The sequence below is a fragment of the Syngnathoides biaculeatus genome, chromosome 10, assembly GCF_019802595.1.
Source record: "Syngnathoides biaculeatus isolate LvHL_M chromosome 10, ASM1980259v1, whole genome shotgun sequence".
NCBI classification, from domain to species: domain Eukaryota; kingdom Metazoa; phylum Chordata; class Actinopteri; order Syngnathiformes; family Syngnathidae; genus Syngnathoides; species Syngnathoides biaculeatus.
The window spans coordinates 22,373,526-22,391,033 of record NC_084649.1 but is presented as its reverse complement, the minus strand read 5'-3'; the positions used below and the strand labels follow the sequence as shown (position 1 = coordinate 22,391,033).

At 40.9% G+C, this 17,508-nt stretch overlaps 2 protein-coding genes across 4 annotated transcripts in view; one reads left to right on the top strand and one right to left on the bottom strand.

The window, feature by feature from the left end:
* The window catches only part of LOC133507374 (uncharacterized), a 59,940-nt gene that overhangs the window by 149 nt on the left and 42,283 nt on the right, over window positions 1-17,508 (top strand). Inside the window, exons 2-4 of the mRNA XM_061832326.1 lie at window positions 1,571-1,718; window positions 7,861-7,943; window positions 8,701-8,820. Coding sequence (XP_061688310.1) covers window positions 1,571-1,718; window positions 7,861-7,943; window positions 8,701-8,820 — 351 coding nt within the window. The remainder of the gene's footprint in view (window positions 1-1,570; window positions 1,719-7,860; window positions 7,944-8,700; window positions 8,821-17,508) is intronic.
* eya2 (EYA transcriptional coactivator and phosphatase 2) overlaps window positions 1-17,508 on the bottom strand; it is a 40,876-nt gene that overhangs the window by 20,409 nt on the left and 2,959 nt on the right. Inside the window, exons 1-3 of one of the 3 annotated variants that reach the window (XM_061833529.1) lie at window positions 8,690-8,795; window positions 1,578-1,661; window positions 513-591 (exon numbers count right to left, since the gene is read on the bottom strand). The gene's annotated coding sequence lies outside the window, so the exon portion shown is untranslated. Of the gene's footprint in view, window positions 1-512; window positions 592-1,577; window positions 1,662-8,689; window positions 8,796-17,508 lie in introns of those variants that run through there. The other 2 variants (XM_061833528.1, XM_061833530.1) reach the window with 2 other exon arrangements.

Here is a 17,508-nt window from a genome sequence, read left to right as displayed (position 1 = left end):
AACTTGCGTCTGATTGGAGCATATTTTGGAAAATTCGAGTGGGAGTCGGTCCTGGGAGTCGCTCGCCGTCAATAGATTTGTCAACAGAATTAAAAAATAGTACCATATTTTCCGCACGATAAGGTGCACCTAAAAGCCTTTAATATTCACAAAATTACGGTGCGCCTCATAATCCGGTGCGCCTTATAATGCAGTGCGCCTTATATGTGGGAAAAGTTTTAAAATGGGCCGTTCATTGGAGGTGTGCCTTATAATGCGGTGCGCCTTATCGCGTGGAAAATACGGTAAGTTTGTTTCTTTCGGCTTGTCCCGTCAGGGGTCGCCACGGCGTAACATCTCAGATGAACGCTCATATTTGTTTGGCACAGTTTTTATGTCGGGTGCCCCTTCCTGACGCAACCCCTCTTTGGGAGTAACCAGAATTTAAAAAATAATGAAAAATATATATTATTATTTTTTTTTTCAATCCGAATTAAAAAATAAAAATTAAAAAAGAAAGAAAGAAATCTCACCAGCTGCTGGATTGAGGGCGTTTCCAATCAATGATGAGAAACTCCGCAAAGATGACCAAGAAGCCTTAAAGTGACGTTACTGTCAAGTCAAAGAGAAAATTATTAATTATTTGCACGTAAACCTAAGGAAATATAACTTTATTATTTTGGGATACTTGTATATATTTTATTTTAAGGTGGTGTGTAAACAAATATGCGTTCATATAAGATGAAACACGCTGTAGTGACCCCTAACGGGAAAAGCCGAAAGGAAAAAGATGAATAAATGTAAATAAATAAATTAGAAATCAGCACAAATTAATGAATGGATAATCCCTTTATGGAACAACAATAATTCAGTTTTGCAAAACCTCGTTTTTTATTTAAGTAGGATGATGAATGCCTGATTTTATTGTAGAATGGACGGTTAGTGAAAAAAATATCCATCTGAAAAATTAGGGCATATTTTGAACATTAATTCAATTGATGTTATAATGGTAAAAAAAAAAAAATTCCTTTTCAAAAAAAGCGAATAATAAAATCAAGGGTTGGAGTATCTTGTAATTGGGGTGCGACTATGAAAAAGTTCTTTTCTTACTTAACGTTGTTGTCACTTTATTTAAATAATTTGAAATAATATGAACCAATTTGGGCGGCAGCTGGTAAAGCGTTGGCCTCACAGTTCTGAGGACCGGGTTCAATCCCGGACCCGCCTGTGTGGAGTTTGCATGTTCTCCCCGTGCCTGCGTAGGTTTCCTCCAGGGCACTCAGGTTTCCTCCCACGTTCCAAAAACATGCAACATTAATTGGTCACTCTAAATTGACCATAGGTGTGATTGTGAGTGCGGCTGTTTGTCTCTGTGTGCCCTGCGATTGGCTGGCAACCAGTTCAGGGTGTACCCCGCCTTCTGCCTGTTGACGGGTGGGATAAGCTCCAGCACTCCCCGTGACCCTCGTGAGGATAAGCGGCAAAGAAAAGGCTCCAGACAATCTCAATTGTACCATGGTGAACTTTTGCATTTAAACTGTATCATGTAAGTATTCAAAAGAACTCTTACTCGATTTTTTTTCCACGAGAGCTCTTACCTGTTTGTGAAGCGAGGGCCCGGTCCACTTTGCCTGCAGTCACGGCGCCGGTCCTGTCGGGTTCCGTCGGGTTCCTCAGCTCTTCTGCGGAGACGACAGAACAGAACAGCCGGCGCGTACCGTCAGCGCTCAGGCACGCAGGTGAATGACACGCGGTCGGTTGCACCGGTCCGGTGGTTACGCGACCGCTTTCGAGTCGCGCGGCTTATTGATTGTCACGGCGCCGGCCCGTTGCTGCGAAGCCCGAAACGCGCAGCGTCACTAGCGAGAAGTAAAGCAGTCTGGATCCAAAATAGCAGCTGTGGAATTTCTCGTTAGTTGTGAGGCTATGTACTTCTGTTCTGTTTCTTCTACTGACTCATTACAAAGACACACAAAAATGTTTAGAGTTACTGATGGTGTAGTGGTACACACGCCTGCCTTTGGTGCGGGCAGCGTGGGTTTGATTCCCGCTCAGTGATGGTGTCGATATCTGCCCTGTGACTGACTGGCGACCAGTTCTGGGTGTAGTCCGCCTTTCGCCCGAAGCTAGCTGGGATAGGCTCCAGCTTTCCTTGTGTGGATAAGCGGCTTGGATAATGACATGACGTGATAAAAATGTTGGGCCATTTGTTGCCGAATAGAATAGAACAGAACTTTGTCACTGTGTCACATGGACAATGAAGATAGGAACCAAGTCCTGCCCGAATAGCAAAAATCAGCAATGTTTACACTTGACAGTACTTGCCTATAGGTGGCGCGAGATGGCAGCAAAGGACTTGTCAAAATGAAGCTCCTCAACTCACTAACAGTTCCGTGGCACAAGAACAGCAAATAACTGAGAATAGGTTAAAAAAATATATATACAAATATAGATGCTTTACCGCATGAAAAAAATGTTGCATTTCAGATAATCGTACAAAATACAAAACTCTACTAACAGTGGAGAAAAAGGAGGGAAATTATGTCCAACCAAAATGTTTAGAATTTCCTATATTTATAGTTGGATTTCAAAACAGTTAAAAAAAAAAAAAAACACACACAGTGTCAGTATTGTTCTTCTGTGACTTTACTGGCAGTTGGCAAACCATCTTAATGGTGCATTAGCGCCACCTACTGATATCATATTTCCATTACAAGGAAACTCATGTGAATTGAAAGTGGCCGGATGTTGCGAAATTTACTGTGGGGGTCTGAAGCACACTTCTTTCTCAAAAAAATTGGTGAAATCTACAAAAATGGCCAAATGATGGCTCGTATGAAAAAAGATAATTTGCTGGTATTGCAAGTCAACACTGTCCATCCATGACACCAGTTATTGTTCTAACTTCCTGTTTACACGAGCCTCTGGCGGCATCTTGTGGTCAAGTATATAAAGTGAAAAAATAGTGAAAATGAAAATAGTCGTTTGTGTGAATAAGAATCCAAAGTGAAAGGGACGCCTGCTCAGAAACCTCTTGCCATCGGCGGCATCCCTCGGAACACACAGATGCAAAAGATGTGTGCAAGATGTCGAAAACACTTCCTGGTTCAGGGCGCGTCCCGCAAGAAGCCACGGGGAACGGCGGGGCACCGGAGGGAAGACGGGTGGAAGCTCGGCTGCGAGGTGGACGGCCGAGTTATGAAACCGAAGCTAAAACAAACCCAGCGGGGGCCGCGGAGAAGCGGAGGGAAGGTCGTGGAGGGGTTGCCGGGGGCCGCAAGGGTCAAGTCCCGGAATGAGTCAACTGAATCTCACGCTTCTTCACCTCTTCCTACACGGATGGAACATTTGCAATTCTTAAAATGATCATCTCAATCTCACAGTTGATGCAAAACATTTTAGTCTTAAACTATCGTCACGGAGGATGAAAATGGCAACATTTGAATTACTGGGAAGGAAAAAAAAAAATCGACTCGGTCAACTGAGTCGATTTAAAAAATGGGCTGACGCAGATTCGATCCGGTTGGAGCCCCGAACAATTAAATTTTGCTCGGAAACATTTTATTGCTACCGGAAGCAATGTTTCACACGGACATTTACTGCAGACGGACGCAGTTTGGGGTGATTGAAACTGTCATAAATGACACAGCATCGTCTGCAAAATATTTTTTTAAAGACGCTACGCGATATAAACATGATGTATGACTTAGCAGAATCGTAGTTTGTAAACCTAAAATGGGAATCACTAGCGCGCTAATGCTAATCGCGAATCCTAACCATTTTGGCAAAGGCTCATTTTGTTGTCACATCCATCTGTACAGTTTGTACCAATCCCCTCTTTTGGTGATTATAGTGACCAAAATTTTTACTATTCTCAATAGTATAACCACATTTTTAAAAGGAATATATATATATATATATATATATATATATATATATATATATATATATATATATATATATATATAATGCAGCCCTATGGGGGCACAAACCAGTGCAATCTGTAGGCCGGTCCCAAGCCCGGATAAATGCAGAGGGTTGCGTCAGGAAGGGCATCCGGCGTAAAAACTGTGCCAAACAAATATGAGCGTTCATCTAAACAATCCCATACCGGATCGGTCGTGGCCCGGGTTAACAACGCCCGCCCCCGGCACTGCTAACCTGCAGGGCGTCGGTGGAAATTCAGCTACTGTGGGTCGAAGACAAAGAAGAGGAGGAAACCGGATCCAGCGTCAGAAGAAAAAGAGGAATGCACAGAGCCTACAACTGAGTGTTGGGACTATGACAGGAAAAGCACAGGAGTTGGTTGACATGATGATTAGGAGAAAGGTTGATATTCTGTGCATCCAAGAGAGCAGGTGGAAAGGTAGTAAGGCTAGAAGTTTGGGAGCAGGGTTTAAATTATTCTACCACGGAGTAGATGGGAAGAGAAATGGAGTAGGGGTTATTTTAAAGGAAGAGCTGGCTAAGAATGTCTTGGAGGTGAAAAGAGTATCAGATCGAGTGATGAGACTAAAATTTGAAATTGAGGGTGTTATGTATAATGTGGTTAGCGGCTATGCACCACAGGTAGGATGTGACCAAGAGTTGAAAGAGAAATTCTGGAAGGAACTAGATGAAGTAGTTCTGAGCATCCCAGACAGCGAGAGAGTTGTGATTGGTGCAGATTGTAATGGACATATTGGTAAAGGAAACAGGGGCGATGAAGAAGTGATGGGTAAGTACGGCATCCAGGAAAGGAACTTTGAAGGGCAGATGGTGGTGGACTTTGCAAAAAGGATGGAGATGGCTGTAGTGAACACTTATTTCCAGAAGAGGGAGGAACATATAGTGACCTACAAGAGCGGAGGTAGAACCACGCAGGTAGATTATATTTTGTGCAGACGATGTAATCTGAAGGAGGTTACTGACTGTAAAGTAGTGGTAGGGGAGAGTGTAGCTCGACAGCATAGGATGGTAGTATGTAGGATGATTCTGGTGGTGGGTAGGAAGATTAAGAAGACAAAGGTAGAGCAGAGAACCATGTGGTGGAAGCTGAAAAAGGAAGAATGTTGTGCAGCCTTCCGGAAAGAAGTGAGACAGGCTCTCGATGGACAACCGAAGCTCCCGGAAGACTGGACGACGACAGCCAAGGTGATCAGAGAGACAGGCAGGAGAGTACTTGGTGTGTCATCTGGTAGGAAAGGGGAGAAGGAGACTTGGTGGTGGAACCCCAAAATACAGGGAGTCATACAAGGAAAGAGATTAGCGAAGAAGAAGTGGGATACTGAGAGGACTGAGGAGAGGCGAAAGGAGTACATCGAGATGCGACGTAGGGCAAAGGTAGAGGTGGCAAAGGCTAAACAAGAGGCATATGAAGACATGTACACCAGGTTGGACACGAAAGAAGGAGAAAAGGATCTCTACAGGTTGGCCAGACAGAGGGATAGAGATGGGAAGGATGTGCAGCAGGTCAGGGTGATTAAGGATAGAGATGGAAATGTGTTGACTGGTGCCGGTAGTGTACTAAATAGATGGAAAGAATACTTTGAGAAGTTGATGAATGAAGAAAATGAGAGAGAAGGAAGAGTTGAAGAGGCAAGAGTGAAGGACCAGGAAGTGGAAATGATTACTAAGGGGGAAGTCAGAAAGGCACTACAAAGGATGAAAACTGGAAAGGCAGTTGGTCCTGATGACATACCGGTAGAGGTATGGAAGCAATTTGGAGAGATGGCTGTGGAGTTTTTGACCAACTTATTCAACAGAATACTAGCGGGCGAAAAGATGCCTGAAGAATGGCGGAAAAGTTTTCTAGTTCCCATTTTTAAGAACAAAGGGGATGTTCAGAGCTGTGGGAACTATAGAGGAATAAAGTTGATGAGCCACACAATGAAGTTATGGGAAAGAGTAGTGGAGGCTAGACTCAGGACAGAAGTAAGTATCTGCGAGCAACAGTATGGTTTCATGCCTAGAAAGAGTACCACAGATGCATTATTTGCCTTGAGGATGCTCGTGGAAAAGTACAGAGAAGGTCAGAAGGAGCTACATTGCGTCTTTGTGGATCTAGAGAAAGCCTATGACAGAGTACCAAGAGAGGAACTGTGGTACTGCATGCGTCAGTCTGGTGTGGCAGAAAAGTATGTTGAAATAGTACAGGACATGTATGATGGCAGCAGAACAATGGTGAGGTGTGCCTTAGGTGTGACAGAGGAATTTAAGGCGGAGGTGGGACTCCATCAGGGATCAGCTCTGAGCCCCTTCCTGTTTGCAGTGGTAATGGATAGGCTGACAGATGAGGTTAGACTGGAAGCCCCTTGGACCATGATGTTCGCAGATGATATTGTCATATGCAGTGAAAGCAGGGAGCATGCAGAGGAACAATTAGAAAGATGGAGACATGAGCTGGAAAGGAGAGGAATGAAGATTAGCCGAAGTAAAACAGAATATGTGCGTGAATGAGAAAAGTGGAGGGGGAAGAGTGAGGCTACAGGGAGAAGAGATGGCGAGGGTGGACGACTTCAAATACTTGGGGTCAACAATACAGAGCAATGGAGAGTGTGGTCAGGAAGTGAAGAAACGGGTCCAAGCGGGCTGGAACAGCTGGCGAAAGGTGTCTGGTGTGTTATGTGACAGAAGAGTCTCTGCTAGGATGAAGGGCAAAGTTTACAAAACAGTGGTGAGGCCGGCCATGATGTACGGATTAGAGATTGGCACTGAAGAAACGCCAGGAAGCAGAACTGGAGGTGGCAGAAATGAAGATGTTGAGTTTCTCGGTTGGATAGGATTAGAAATGAGCTCATTAGAGGAACAGCCAAAGCTGGATGTTTTGGAGACAAGATTCGAGAGAGCAGACTTCGATGGTTTGGACATGTTCAGAGGCGAGAGAGTGCGTATATTGGTAGAAGGATGCTGAGGATGGAGCTCCCAGGCAAAAGAGCGAGAGGAAGACCAAAGAGAAGGTTTATGGATGTGGTGAGGGAAGACATGAGGGCAGTTGGGGTTACAGAGGAAGATGCAGGAGATAGGCTAAGATGGCAAAAGATGACACGCTGTGGCGACCCCTAACGGACAAGCCGAAAGGAAAAGAAGAAGAAGATATATATATATATATATATACACACACACACACTCAAATGATTTTGACACCAACCAAATGTGAAATGAGGCATTCTGTGCCATTTTTTGAACATCCAAAATGAGATTATCTCGTGAAAAATCAGGTTAAAAACGCATCCATACAGCCACTTTCTGTATTGCTCGTCCTCATTAGGGTCATGGGGGACCTCAAGTCTATCCTGGCTGACTGGGTGACAGGTGGGGCACACCCTGGACTGGTTCACAGGAACGATATTGACAAACAAGAATTCAAGCCTACAGACAATTTTGAGTCTTCCATGAACCTAACGTCTAACGTAGAAGTCAAATGAGAACTACAGGGCGAGTCTCAAAACATGCAAATTACTGAAGTAATATAGAAAGTTAAGATTAGTAAGAGTGTAGTTTTTGGTGAACCGTTTCATCCCACCGCTCAAGTACATTTCAAAATATCAATTTAAAATAAAAATACAATTAAGCTTGGGAATTTAAGCTTGGAGCAACCGTCACATAAGCCACCACTTGAGCAAATTCCGTCAACTTTTCCGCCGATTCCTAAACAGAACAAATTGTCAAAACGAAAACAAACACAAACAAAATGAAAACACTGGCAAAAGAGCATGAAGCGTCCAACCTGAGTGACTCCAGCTCAGGATGTCACACACTTGGCCACGCACCTTAAAGGGATCCCTCAAAACACAAATACTGGTCATTATTTGTGTTTTTGTTGACTTTGTTTCAATTTATTTAGTTTCCTATTTCTTGTTTCCCTTCATGGTTTTTTTTTTTTTTTTTTTTGCATGTTAGATTTTTGTATCCACCTGTTCTGGTCGGGCCTGGTCCTTGCGTCAACCAATCAGCTCCCTCCAACCGGTGTGCCTCGTTGTCTGGTCAGTTTCCTCGTATTTAATTTCCGGGTTTCTTTCAGATTATTGTCGATCCAAGCTACGTTTTCCTAACTTTTGCAAGTTACGTTTTCCCAACTTTTGTCATGTTTCCTTCATTTTTTTCCCTTTCTTCTTGCTACTTTGTTAATTTAGTATTTAGATTTTCTCAAGTATGTTGTTAGCCTTTTAGTTTGTAGAAGTAAATATTTTTTAAAATTATTATTATTTTAGATTCACTATGTCTTGAGTTCCTAATTGCCTGGAGTTGGTCCTGGTGTTTTTTTTTTCCTCTTTTTTTTTTGGCCACGAGCATCACCAGAAAAAATACTAATGTGTATGTGAGACTTTTGGTTTAATTATGCTTCTTAAAAAACATTATATTGCTTTAAATTCTCTTTTTTTTTTTTACACAGTGCTGTTTACCTCTTGTAAAACATTAAATCAAAGTTCCGCTGTGGTTTTTCTTGACATCTACCGGCCTGGCATGCATACCACAACATTTCAGGACCATCCGCGACTTTTTCACGATGGTTATTGCTGTGCAATCATAACCGAATTCTTCCATCATCCGTTCATCCATTTTTTTTCGACATATATGCTGCAACCGTTCCCAGCCGACTGATCTCCTGTCAATCACGGGCTTATTTTTAAAGCACCCCACCGCTGGGCTTCCAGGCCTTTAAAAACGTAATCATTTTAGTCAGCCACGTTTCCCACAGGGAGCAATTATTCATTCATTTTTTTTTTACCGTGTTTACAGGGTGGACGTGTGCGCGCGTGTGCGCCGAGTCAGCTCCTCTTCAGACGGCCGTACGCGTCGGCGACCCCTCCGATACTTTGACCTCTTTTATTCAAGCGTCTCCATCAGCGGCCTGACAAGGTGAGTCCGCCGGGCCGTGCTCGGGCCATATGGGAGCCCACCTGGAGGCCTCCATTTGGGCAGACTGCCCTCCGGGTGGGGCCGCGTAGGGGAGGTGAAGGTGTGTGTGTGTATGTGTGGGTGGGTGGGAGTGTTCCCTCGCTTGGACAGAGCCTTTCTTGATTTGTCAGATAACAGACAAAGAACAAGGCCCATTTCCTTGTGGAAATTGCCCACAGCTGCCACCCACTTTTTTCATTTTTCAGCACCCTGCTGATGCTGCAACAATGCAACAAATGTAATATGATACAAAACTGTTACTTTACGTTCGCCAACTTTGATATCCCAGTCGGTGGTATTTTAAAATTATTATTAAGACCAAACAACAAACACCAAAGCAATTTTGATCGGGTCTATACATTTTCCATGGGAAAGTCCACTATAGCTTAATGCTAACAAATACTGCAAAACAACATACACAAGCTAATGAAACTTCCATCAATTGATCTAGAACAGCAAAATATTCAGGCAGAAAATACGACAATGCTCACATATCCTCCTTATGTGCTAAAAAATATGTTTTGCTGTGGTTTATTTGTGACGGTACTCGTCATGTTAGCTAGCACAATGTACTCCGAATTGAAGAAGAAAATTGCTGCCAAACGCTGTTTACTTCTTTACGTTCTATTTGCTGCCAGTTTTCATACAACACAATAGAAATCAGTTACTAATTTTGTTATTGGCAAAGATGTTACCAAATTGTGTTGCTGTTTGATGGGGTCTGGAACGGATAAATGGCATTTCCATTCATTTCAATGGGAAATGTTGATTTGTGGTACAAGCGTGGTTTTGGAAACATGTATGTCAAAGCACCACTCGATATACCATACTGGACACTAGATTAGGTACACCTATGCATATCTATATTAACGACCACTTCTGTCCTACTAGACATTTTTTTTAATTATTAGCCATCACATATTGTAATTAAATACTTTTAAATGACCCAGGTCGAAAAATATTTAAACATTTGAAAGATATTAACCTTGTTTTTAACTACAAATAAAAATGTAACAGAAGATGATTGATGGAACATTTTTTACAATTCAAACCTAAAATTGTTGTAACACAATACATTCATTATACATTATTTTATTTGAATTATATTTATTTTCATTGTTATTGTTCCCAGACTATGTGTGGGGAAACAATAGGTGAGGCATGTTAGTGAAGATCTAACTGTGATAATTAATGAGCTAATTGTGTTTTTATTTATCAACTCTGTTGGAACAATTATGCTAAATGACTTCACTTTTCAATAAATTGCAGAGCAACTCTGAGACAAATTTTGCACAAAATCCTAATAAATGTTTCGTTCCATTTTTGCACAGACATCCAAAAACCTCGCTAAGGCCTTTCACGACGACGGCAGATGCCGAGGCTCTCGGATCCCAAAACAGTCTTAACTCGGATGGGATCCAATAAATCTTTGGCAAGGGGGTGAACCTGCTGCAGATCCCGTGTAACTTTACCTCACAGACACTGTCCCCCCCCCCCCACTCCCTCTATTTTCACTCGACTAATTACCCACCCTTAATAAGTAAAAATACGGGATTTAGAATTAGCTTTAGGTCGCAAAAAAAATTCCAGAAAGCACTGCCACAAAATAAAAATGTGCTCTCCGAGTATTGCCACAAAAAATGGGCAACATAAAAATACAGGAGTGTAGAAAGCCCAAGTATTTATGTGAAAAGTATTATACCTAAAGTTGTAATATTAAAAGAAAGTTTTAAAAAATATGCTATTACATGACAAAAAAAAAATACATTCTTGTGACATGGGGAAAAAGGATCCCAAGGTATTAAGAAAAATAATTTAAAAAGACAAAAGACAAACTACTACAAAAATTATCCAAAAAAACCACAACAAAAGAAGAAAAATGAAAAAAAACCCCAACAATTAGGATGTGTTATATTAAACGAAACACATTTTTAATTTAGTCAAAGTCAAAATATAATGTTTTTTTGTGCAGGATTAAGGTTGAAATGATAAGAAAAATGTGGTGCTCATCAAGGATAAATAAAACAAAGCTTTTAAAAAGCAAACAAATGTATTAAATAAAAAAAAAACATTTTTTTAATTATAAAAGTTAAATATAACTGAAATGTACTTATTCATTTATTCATTCACATGCGACTAGAGCAGGGGTGTCATACTCATTTTTCTCACGGGCCACACACACATAGTTCTGGTTTCCCTCAGAGGGCCGTTGTGACTGTGAAACAAAAATATTGAATCGTCTAATCATATTTACATCATCGATTTATGAACTGATTTTGGAATCAGAAATCAAGTGTAATGTTTTTTTTTTTCCAGTGATTCATGTTTGTTAACACAAAAATGCATGTAATATCTCGTTTATCATTTATGACACATGACGATTTGAAATTTTGGTACCAATTTTTACAAGAAACATGGAAATTGACACTGAAGATTTGGCTTCGCGGGCCACGTAAAATCATGCGGTGGGCCGCATCTGGCCCCCGGGCCTTGAGTTTGACACCCGTGCACTAGAGGGATTCTTTCGAAAATTAGACTAGTGAAAATCTGATAGGATTTTTGGATCAAATTTGATGAAATAAAAATAAAGTTACATTCCTATTGAAATGTACTGGAAACCTTTTGAACTTTTCGTAACCAGCGCTGAGATTTGGATAAAAGCCTTCCTTTGGTTTGGCACACTTCCAGCGAAAGGGGCCGCCTCGGCCCAGGTGAAAGACCAGGTTCCCACCCCAGGATCATTGTCCCCTCGATGGGTGGTAGGGGTGGTGGCAGACCAGCTGGCAAAGGCCCCCCCACGACCCCTCCCCATCTGCCTAGAGGGGTTACAGGACTGGGCTGACCCCAGTCAGATGGTGGTCCCGCTCCCAGGTGAACAACATCTGGTGGAGTCACTCGGAGCCGGCGGTCGCTTGCACGCTTCCCCGATTCCACTTAAAGACGCATACCCCCCCCCCACCCTCCCCCCCCACACCCACACCCACACCCACACCCACACACACACTACATTATTAGAGAAACTGAAGCACTGACACACCGAATGAGGACCAATTACAGTGAGCCCCCGTTCATCGGGGGAGATGCTTTCCAGATCCACCCGCAGTCAGCCAAAATCTGCACTCGAGACCTGACTCAAAATATTCCAGCTTCAAGCATATTGAAAAATATGAAAACATACTTTTTAAATACCTCCCAAGCATATTTCAACACGGGTCTTTTCGAAGGTTCACAGAAATATTAGTGACATACCCAGAACACATCAAATCTTCACCAAATGAATGGAATAAAATCATTTTAATACTAGCCTAAAAGAATAAAGTCGTTTTTAAACGTTTTGCCCCGTGGGGGACCACAGACATTTACTATTTGGGTGTGTGCATGTGTGAAGACAGAATGATGATGCAGTGCGTAAAAATATAAGCGAAAATGTGAACTGTATTTCAAATGTGACTTTTCATTTTTTTCGACACTTCAAATCGACAATCATTCTTTTGAAGAGCGCCACCTGGAGGAAGCACGATTCTCAACCCATTCAGAAACCAACTTGGATTTGCTTTCAAGCACCTGATGTACATACTGCATGCGGTGCTCGATAATTTATCACAAAGGAAAACACACATGTTATAATTACATGTGCCATTATGTATAAAAGGGAGGCTGTAAAATCCAAGAAGGAAAAACGGTGGAAAAACGCTGAAGCAAAATTCAGACACCTAACAAAATAGTCCCGCAGCCACAGCCACTTCTTACATTTCAGTGGAAAGTAAAGATTATTATCAGTGTGTGTGTGTGTGTGTGTGTGTGTGTGTGTGTGTGTGTGCGCGCGGGTGGGGTTTGGTGGGGTGGGGGGTTGTTAGCAAAGGCGGGTGCTGCGATGTGTGTGGCGTCACGGATCGCAGCGACAGCTGTCGTCTGATGACAGCGCCACTTGTCCTACTCAGCTTTTTAAAAGAAATACACAAAAAAAGCAGAGTGAGAGCTATCCATATATTTTAATTTGCAGTATTTAACCCACTGTACAAAAAAAAGACAGAATGAGTGAACGATTCCAAACACATCATTCCCCACTCCCTAATTACTCTATGTGAATTTTTGTCGAATATTTAGTGCCCTGCGTACTCTATATATAAAAATCTCTAAAGAGTAGTAGATTGACGTATGAATTTTCACCTTCGTTGTTGTTGTTCCTGCATGACAGTGTAAGAAATGTCTTTAGTAAACTACAGGTAAAACTGCAATATGCAGTATTGGGAAAATAAACAGCGATCTATCTATCTATCTATCTATATCTATCTATCTATCTACTATCTATCTATCTATCTATCTATCGATCTATCTATCTATCTATCTATCTATCTATATCTATCTATCTATCTATCTATCATCTATCTATCTATCTATCTATCTATCTATCTATCTATCTATCTATCTAATCTATCTATCTATCTATCTATCTATCTATCTATCTATCTATCTCTATCACTCCTGCAACCCTTGTAAGGATAAGCGCCCAAGGAATGGATGGATGGATATATATATATATATATATATATATATATATACACACACACAAGATAATATACACATAATGTGAAGACCAGCACACATTTCTCTTTTTCTTTCTAGGAAAACTATACTAGAATAAAATATACAGAGTCTGTACTTCTATGCACTGCAGTATTGTGCGAAAGTCCTGTCAGACACAAAGTTCAAAACTTTTCATGCCCAGTTATAGTGTAGAGCCATTAGCACATTCCTAACACTATTCATTTGTTGTTGAACAAATTTGACAAAAATGTTTCGACATGTGCATTACTGTCTCTATTTTTGAGTGCATTAGTTTAGACCACAGGTGTCAAACTCAAGGCCCGGGGACCCAATCTGGCCCGCCGCATGATTTTACGTGACCCGCGAAGGCAGATTATGAGTATCAACTTCCATGATTTTTCCAAAAAATCTGTACTAAAGTTTCAAATTGCCATATCATAAATGCTAACATTGAGTTATTGCGAGCAATATTCTGTGCCCAAGCAACAGCAATAGTTCAAAAACACATTACTCTTGATTTGTGATTACAAAACTAGCTCATACATTTCATTTGTAAATATGATGAGGTGAACGATTTTCATGGTTTCATATTCATAACGGCCCTTTGGGGGAAACTGTAACCACAACGTGGCCCGTGACAAAAATGAGTTCGACACCCCTGGTTTTGACAAAACCCATTTTGAACACGAGAAGTTCCCTACAATAGTAGCGTGCCTCTTCTCACCTTGCTCCTGAATTGGTTCTGTTCCAACAGTCATTTGTTCGTCACATCATACCAGAAAAAAAAAATGTATCCAACTCCCTTGCTAACATGCTCTTTGTGTGTTCTTAATAATATGGCGTAACATCAGTAAGTGCTAATCTTATGGGGATCCCCAGCCAGGCCCCCTCCTGGTGGTCACTTATTAATATTCCAGTTGTCTGACTGCATATAAACACATGCGATGTGATTAGTGCGTACATGTACATTGCCATACCGATGCTCAAATGATATGATAACATAATGATCCCTTAATGACGTTGCGCTACCGTTAGCCGTGTCATCATAGTGCTTTTACTATGGATACGACTGTTGTTGTGCCCATTGTGCTCTCGCCCTTCAACCCCTCTACCCTGTTTTATTTATCTACCTTCTGTTCCTCTACCCTGTTTCTTTATTTCATTACAAACTCCCCAAGTAGATGGAAAGTTCCTTTTTTCCCCCCTTGTCTCTTTTGCCAAGTGCGACCTCATCCGGCGTTAAAACAAATCTAAACACAAATGCCAAACAATAAAATAAAGTAGCACAAACTACAATAGCACCGCTTGCATATTAAGTCGTTAACCCATTCATGGGCAGCGTCCCATTTTTGGGACATCATGATTTTCACGCATTATATCCTTCAGGATATCAAAATATTTAAGTGTTTTAATATGCTTCTGATTCTGGTTTTTGGGACGATCTAGTAAGAAAACTCAAGTACTCTCTCGCGGGCAGCGAGTTTATAAATTAGTAACGTTATCATATAACTTAACCATAAACGAAAAAGAAGTGTTATTTCCTTGATTGTGGCCTGTTAGCAGACTTTTATCTCAATAAAGCAAAAAATTGCCACCCTGCCCATGAATGGGTTACGTTTCCTGAATAATTCACTGTGAAAACTTCTCTTTGTAGTTATTGAATGTAGAAATGAATACAAAGTGAACCAGAATTTTTGTTTTCTTTTGTCATAATTTTTTAAAATCATTTTTGTAGTAGTTTGTCTTTTTAGGTTGGCTGATAAAACGAAATTTAAAAAACAGAACTACAGAACTGTATAGAAATTTATGTTCCACTTTTTATTATCATAATCAGAAAATGTCTGTCAAACAGTATTTTTTTCTTACATTACATATTGGGATTAAAAAAGTAAATACAATCCCATTACGACGAGTCTAATGATACTTTTACTGGTTGGTATGTTGTTTTGCTGCTTAAGAGCAGTCCAAGATGATAATAGAGTGACACATTTTGTACAGCTAAAAAAATGTGAAATAATATTTCAGCAAACACCCATCTTGTGAAGCAAATATTAAAAAATTAATCACCACAGATGCTGGAGTTAGTGTTTCACAATTTGACTGGCAGAGATTGAATCATTTGTTGTGTGTAATCCTGCCAATAATATAATGAAAAGGATCGCTGACTACTTAAAATCATGCATTGCATCGCATATTACAGTAATATTATCATTTTTAATAATGACAAAAAATGATCTTCCTTTTTTCTTCTTTCAGATAATAAAATGTGGAGATATTTTCTGGACATTGAGAAAACAAGTGCAAAGTGACGCTGTCCCTACACTAGCTGAGAAACGGAGAAATAATTAACAAGAAAAAAAAAGCGGCAACCGTCCTACTTTTCCCCCAAATATTATCTTAACTCCAATTGCTGTGTATCGTTTGCCGATTTCACAGAATCAAGCCCGCTTACTTTCATGCAGGACATGAATCAAAACGCGCTGCGGCTGACATCTGATCTTTTTACGACGCCGTTCACACACTTCACGCGGGAGCTGTCGTCTCGACTGCGAGCTGCTCCCTAACACTGCGCCGGCTTGGGAATCGCTCCCTTTACGCCATATAGAAGTGTTCCAAAATTAAGAGTATATATATATTTTTTTTTAAATATGGCTTTCTCAGTAAACTTTGTAGTCCACATTTCCACATCTCGCTCCGTGCATTTTTGTTTTCTTAGCGTGAAAGTTTGTGGCGATTTCTTTCTCACTCCAATGACGCCTTTTCCTGCCCAACCCTGTTACTGTCACTCTTAAAATACCAAAAACAAAACAAAAAAGAATCTGAACCACTAGGATGTGTGATTTAAAATTTAGATACCGATCAGATGAAAACTACACAAACGGCCCTGATCTTCGGACCGTGAGATCTGAATGGGACAAGTCTAGTATTTTTCGAATGAGTTCTTGCTTTAATTCAATATACGATACATGTACTGTCAGGTACTGTGCTTTCACTTAGGTCAAGGATGTATAACTCATTTTTGTCACGGGCCACATTGTAGTTACGGTTTCCCTCAGAGGGCCGTTATGACTGTGAAACCATAAAAAAATTTAATCACATCATATTTATACACGAAATTTGAAATTCTGGTACAGATTTTAGCAAGAATCACGGAACTTAGCACACATGATTTGCCTACGCGGGCCACATAAAAACCATAAAAACGTTTAATTACATGATATTTATACGTGAAATTTGAAACTTTAGTACAGATTTTAGCAAAAATCACAGACGTTAGCATACATGATTTGCCTACGCGGGCCACATAAAACTATGTGGCGGGCCAGATCTGGCCCCCGGGCCTTGAGTTTGACATCTGTGATTTAGGTAATCCAAATGAAGTGCTGATGGCTGGATGTTGTGATGTTTTCTGACATCTAGCGGAGAAGTTTTAAAAGCGCCCTGGTAATTTCAACTCGCGACAACTAATCGAATAACTCCAACAACTTGTTTACTAAAAAAGGCCAAATGAGAATCGCTGTCTCGAAGCGACGAGGGCTAATTTTTCTACGTAGCGTACTGTTGCTGCAGTCACAAGTGCCAATCTGTCGAAATATTTCAGCTAGATGGCAGTATGCCAGGAGATAAATGCCCCTTGTGACAAAAACTGTCCAAAGTTTGGGATCATTTCATGCTTAACAAGATAACATGCGCACTATGATTTCCAACACAAGCTAACGTTTTAATATTAGCTCATCCAATATAGCCGACCATCACTAGACCACATTCAATCATCTTATTGAAGGAACAGCACGAAAACAAAGCCGTAATGAGCAAATGTAGTACACGAGTGTAACAGCTAGCCAACTACACACTCTCATTCGCTTATGCCCACATCTGTCACCAGACCAAACCCCGCCTTTTAAAGCCATACACACGTAAAGTCACACGATCGACAGTACAACATGAGGTTGGCAACCCCATGTGAACACAAATACATTGTTGCGTTTAATGACGTAAAATACATTTTTATCTGAAAACTCGATGGGCAATCTGTGGAATCTCCAATTCTAAAAACGTTAGATAGCTGCAGCCCACTCAGAACACAAGGCAAAAAAAAAA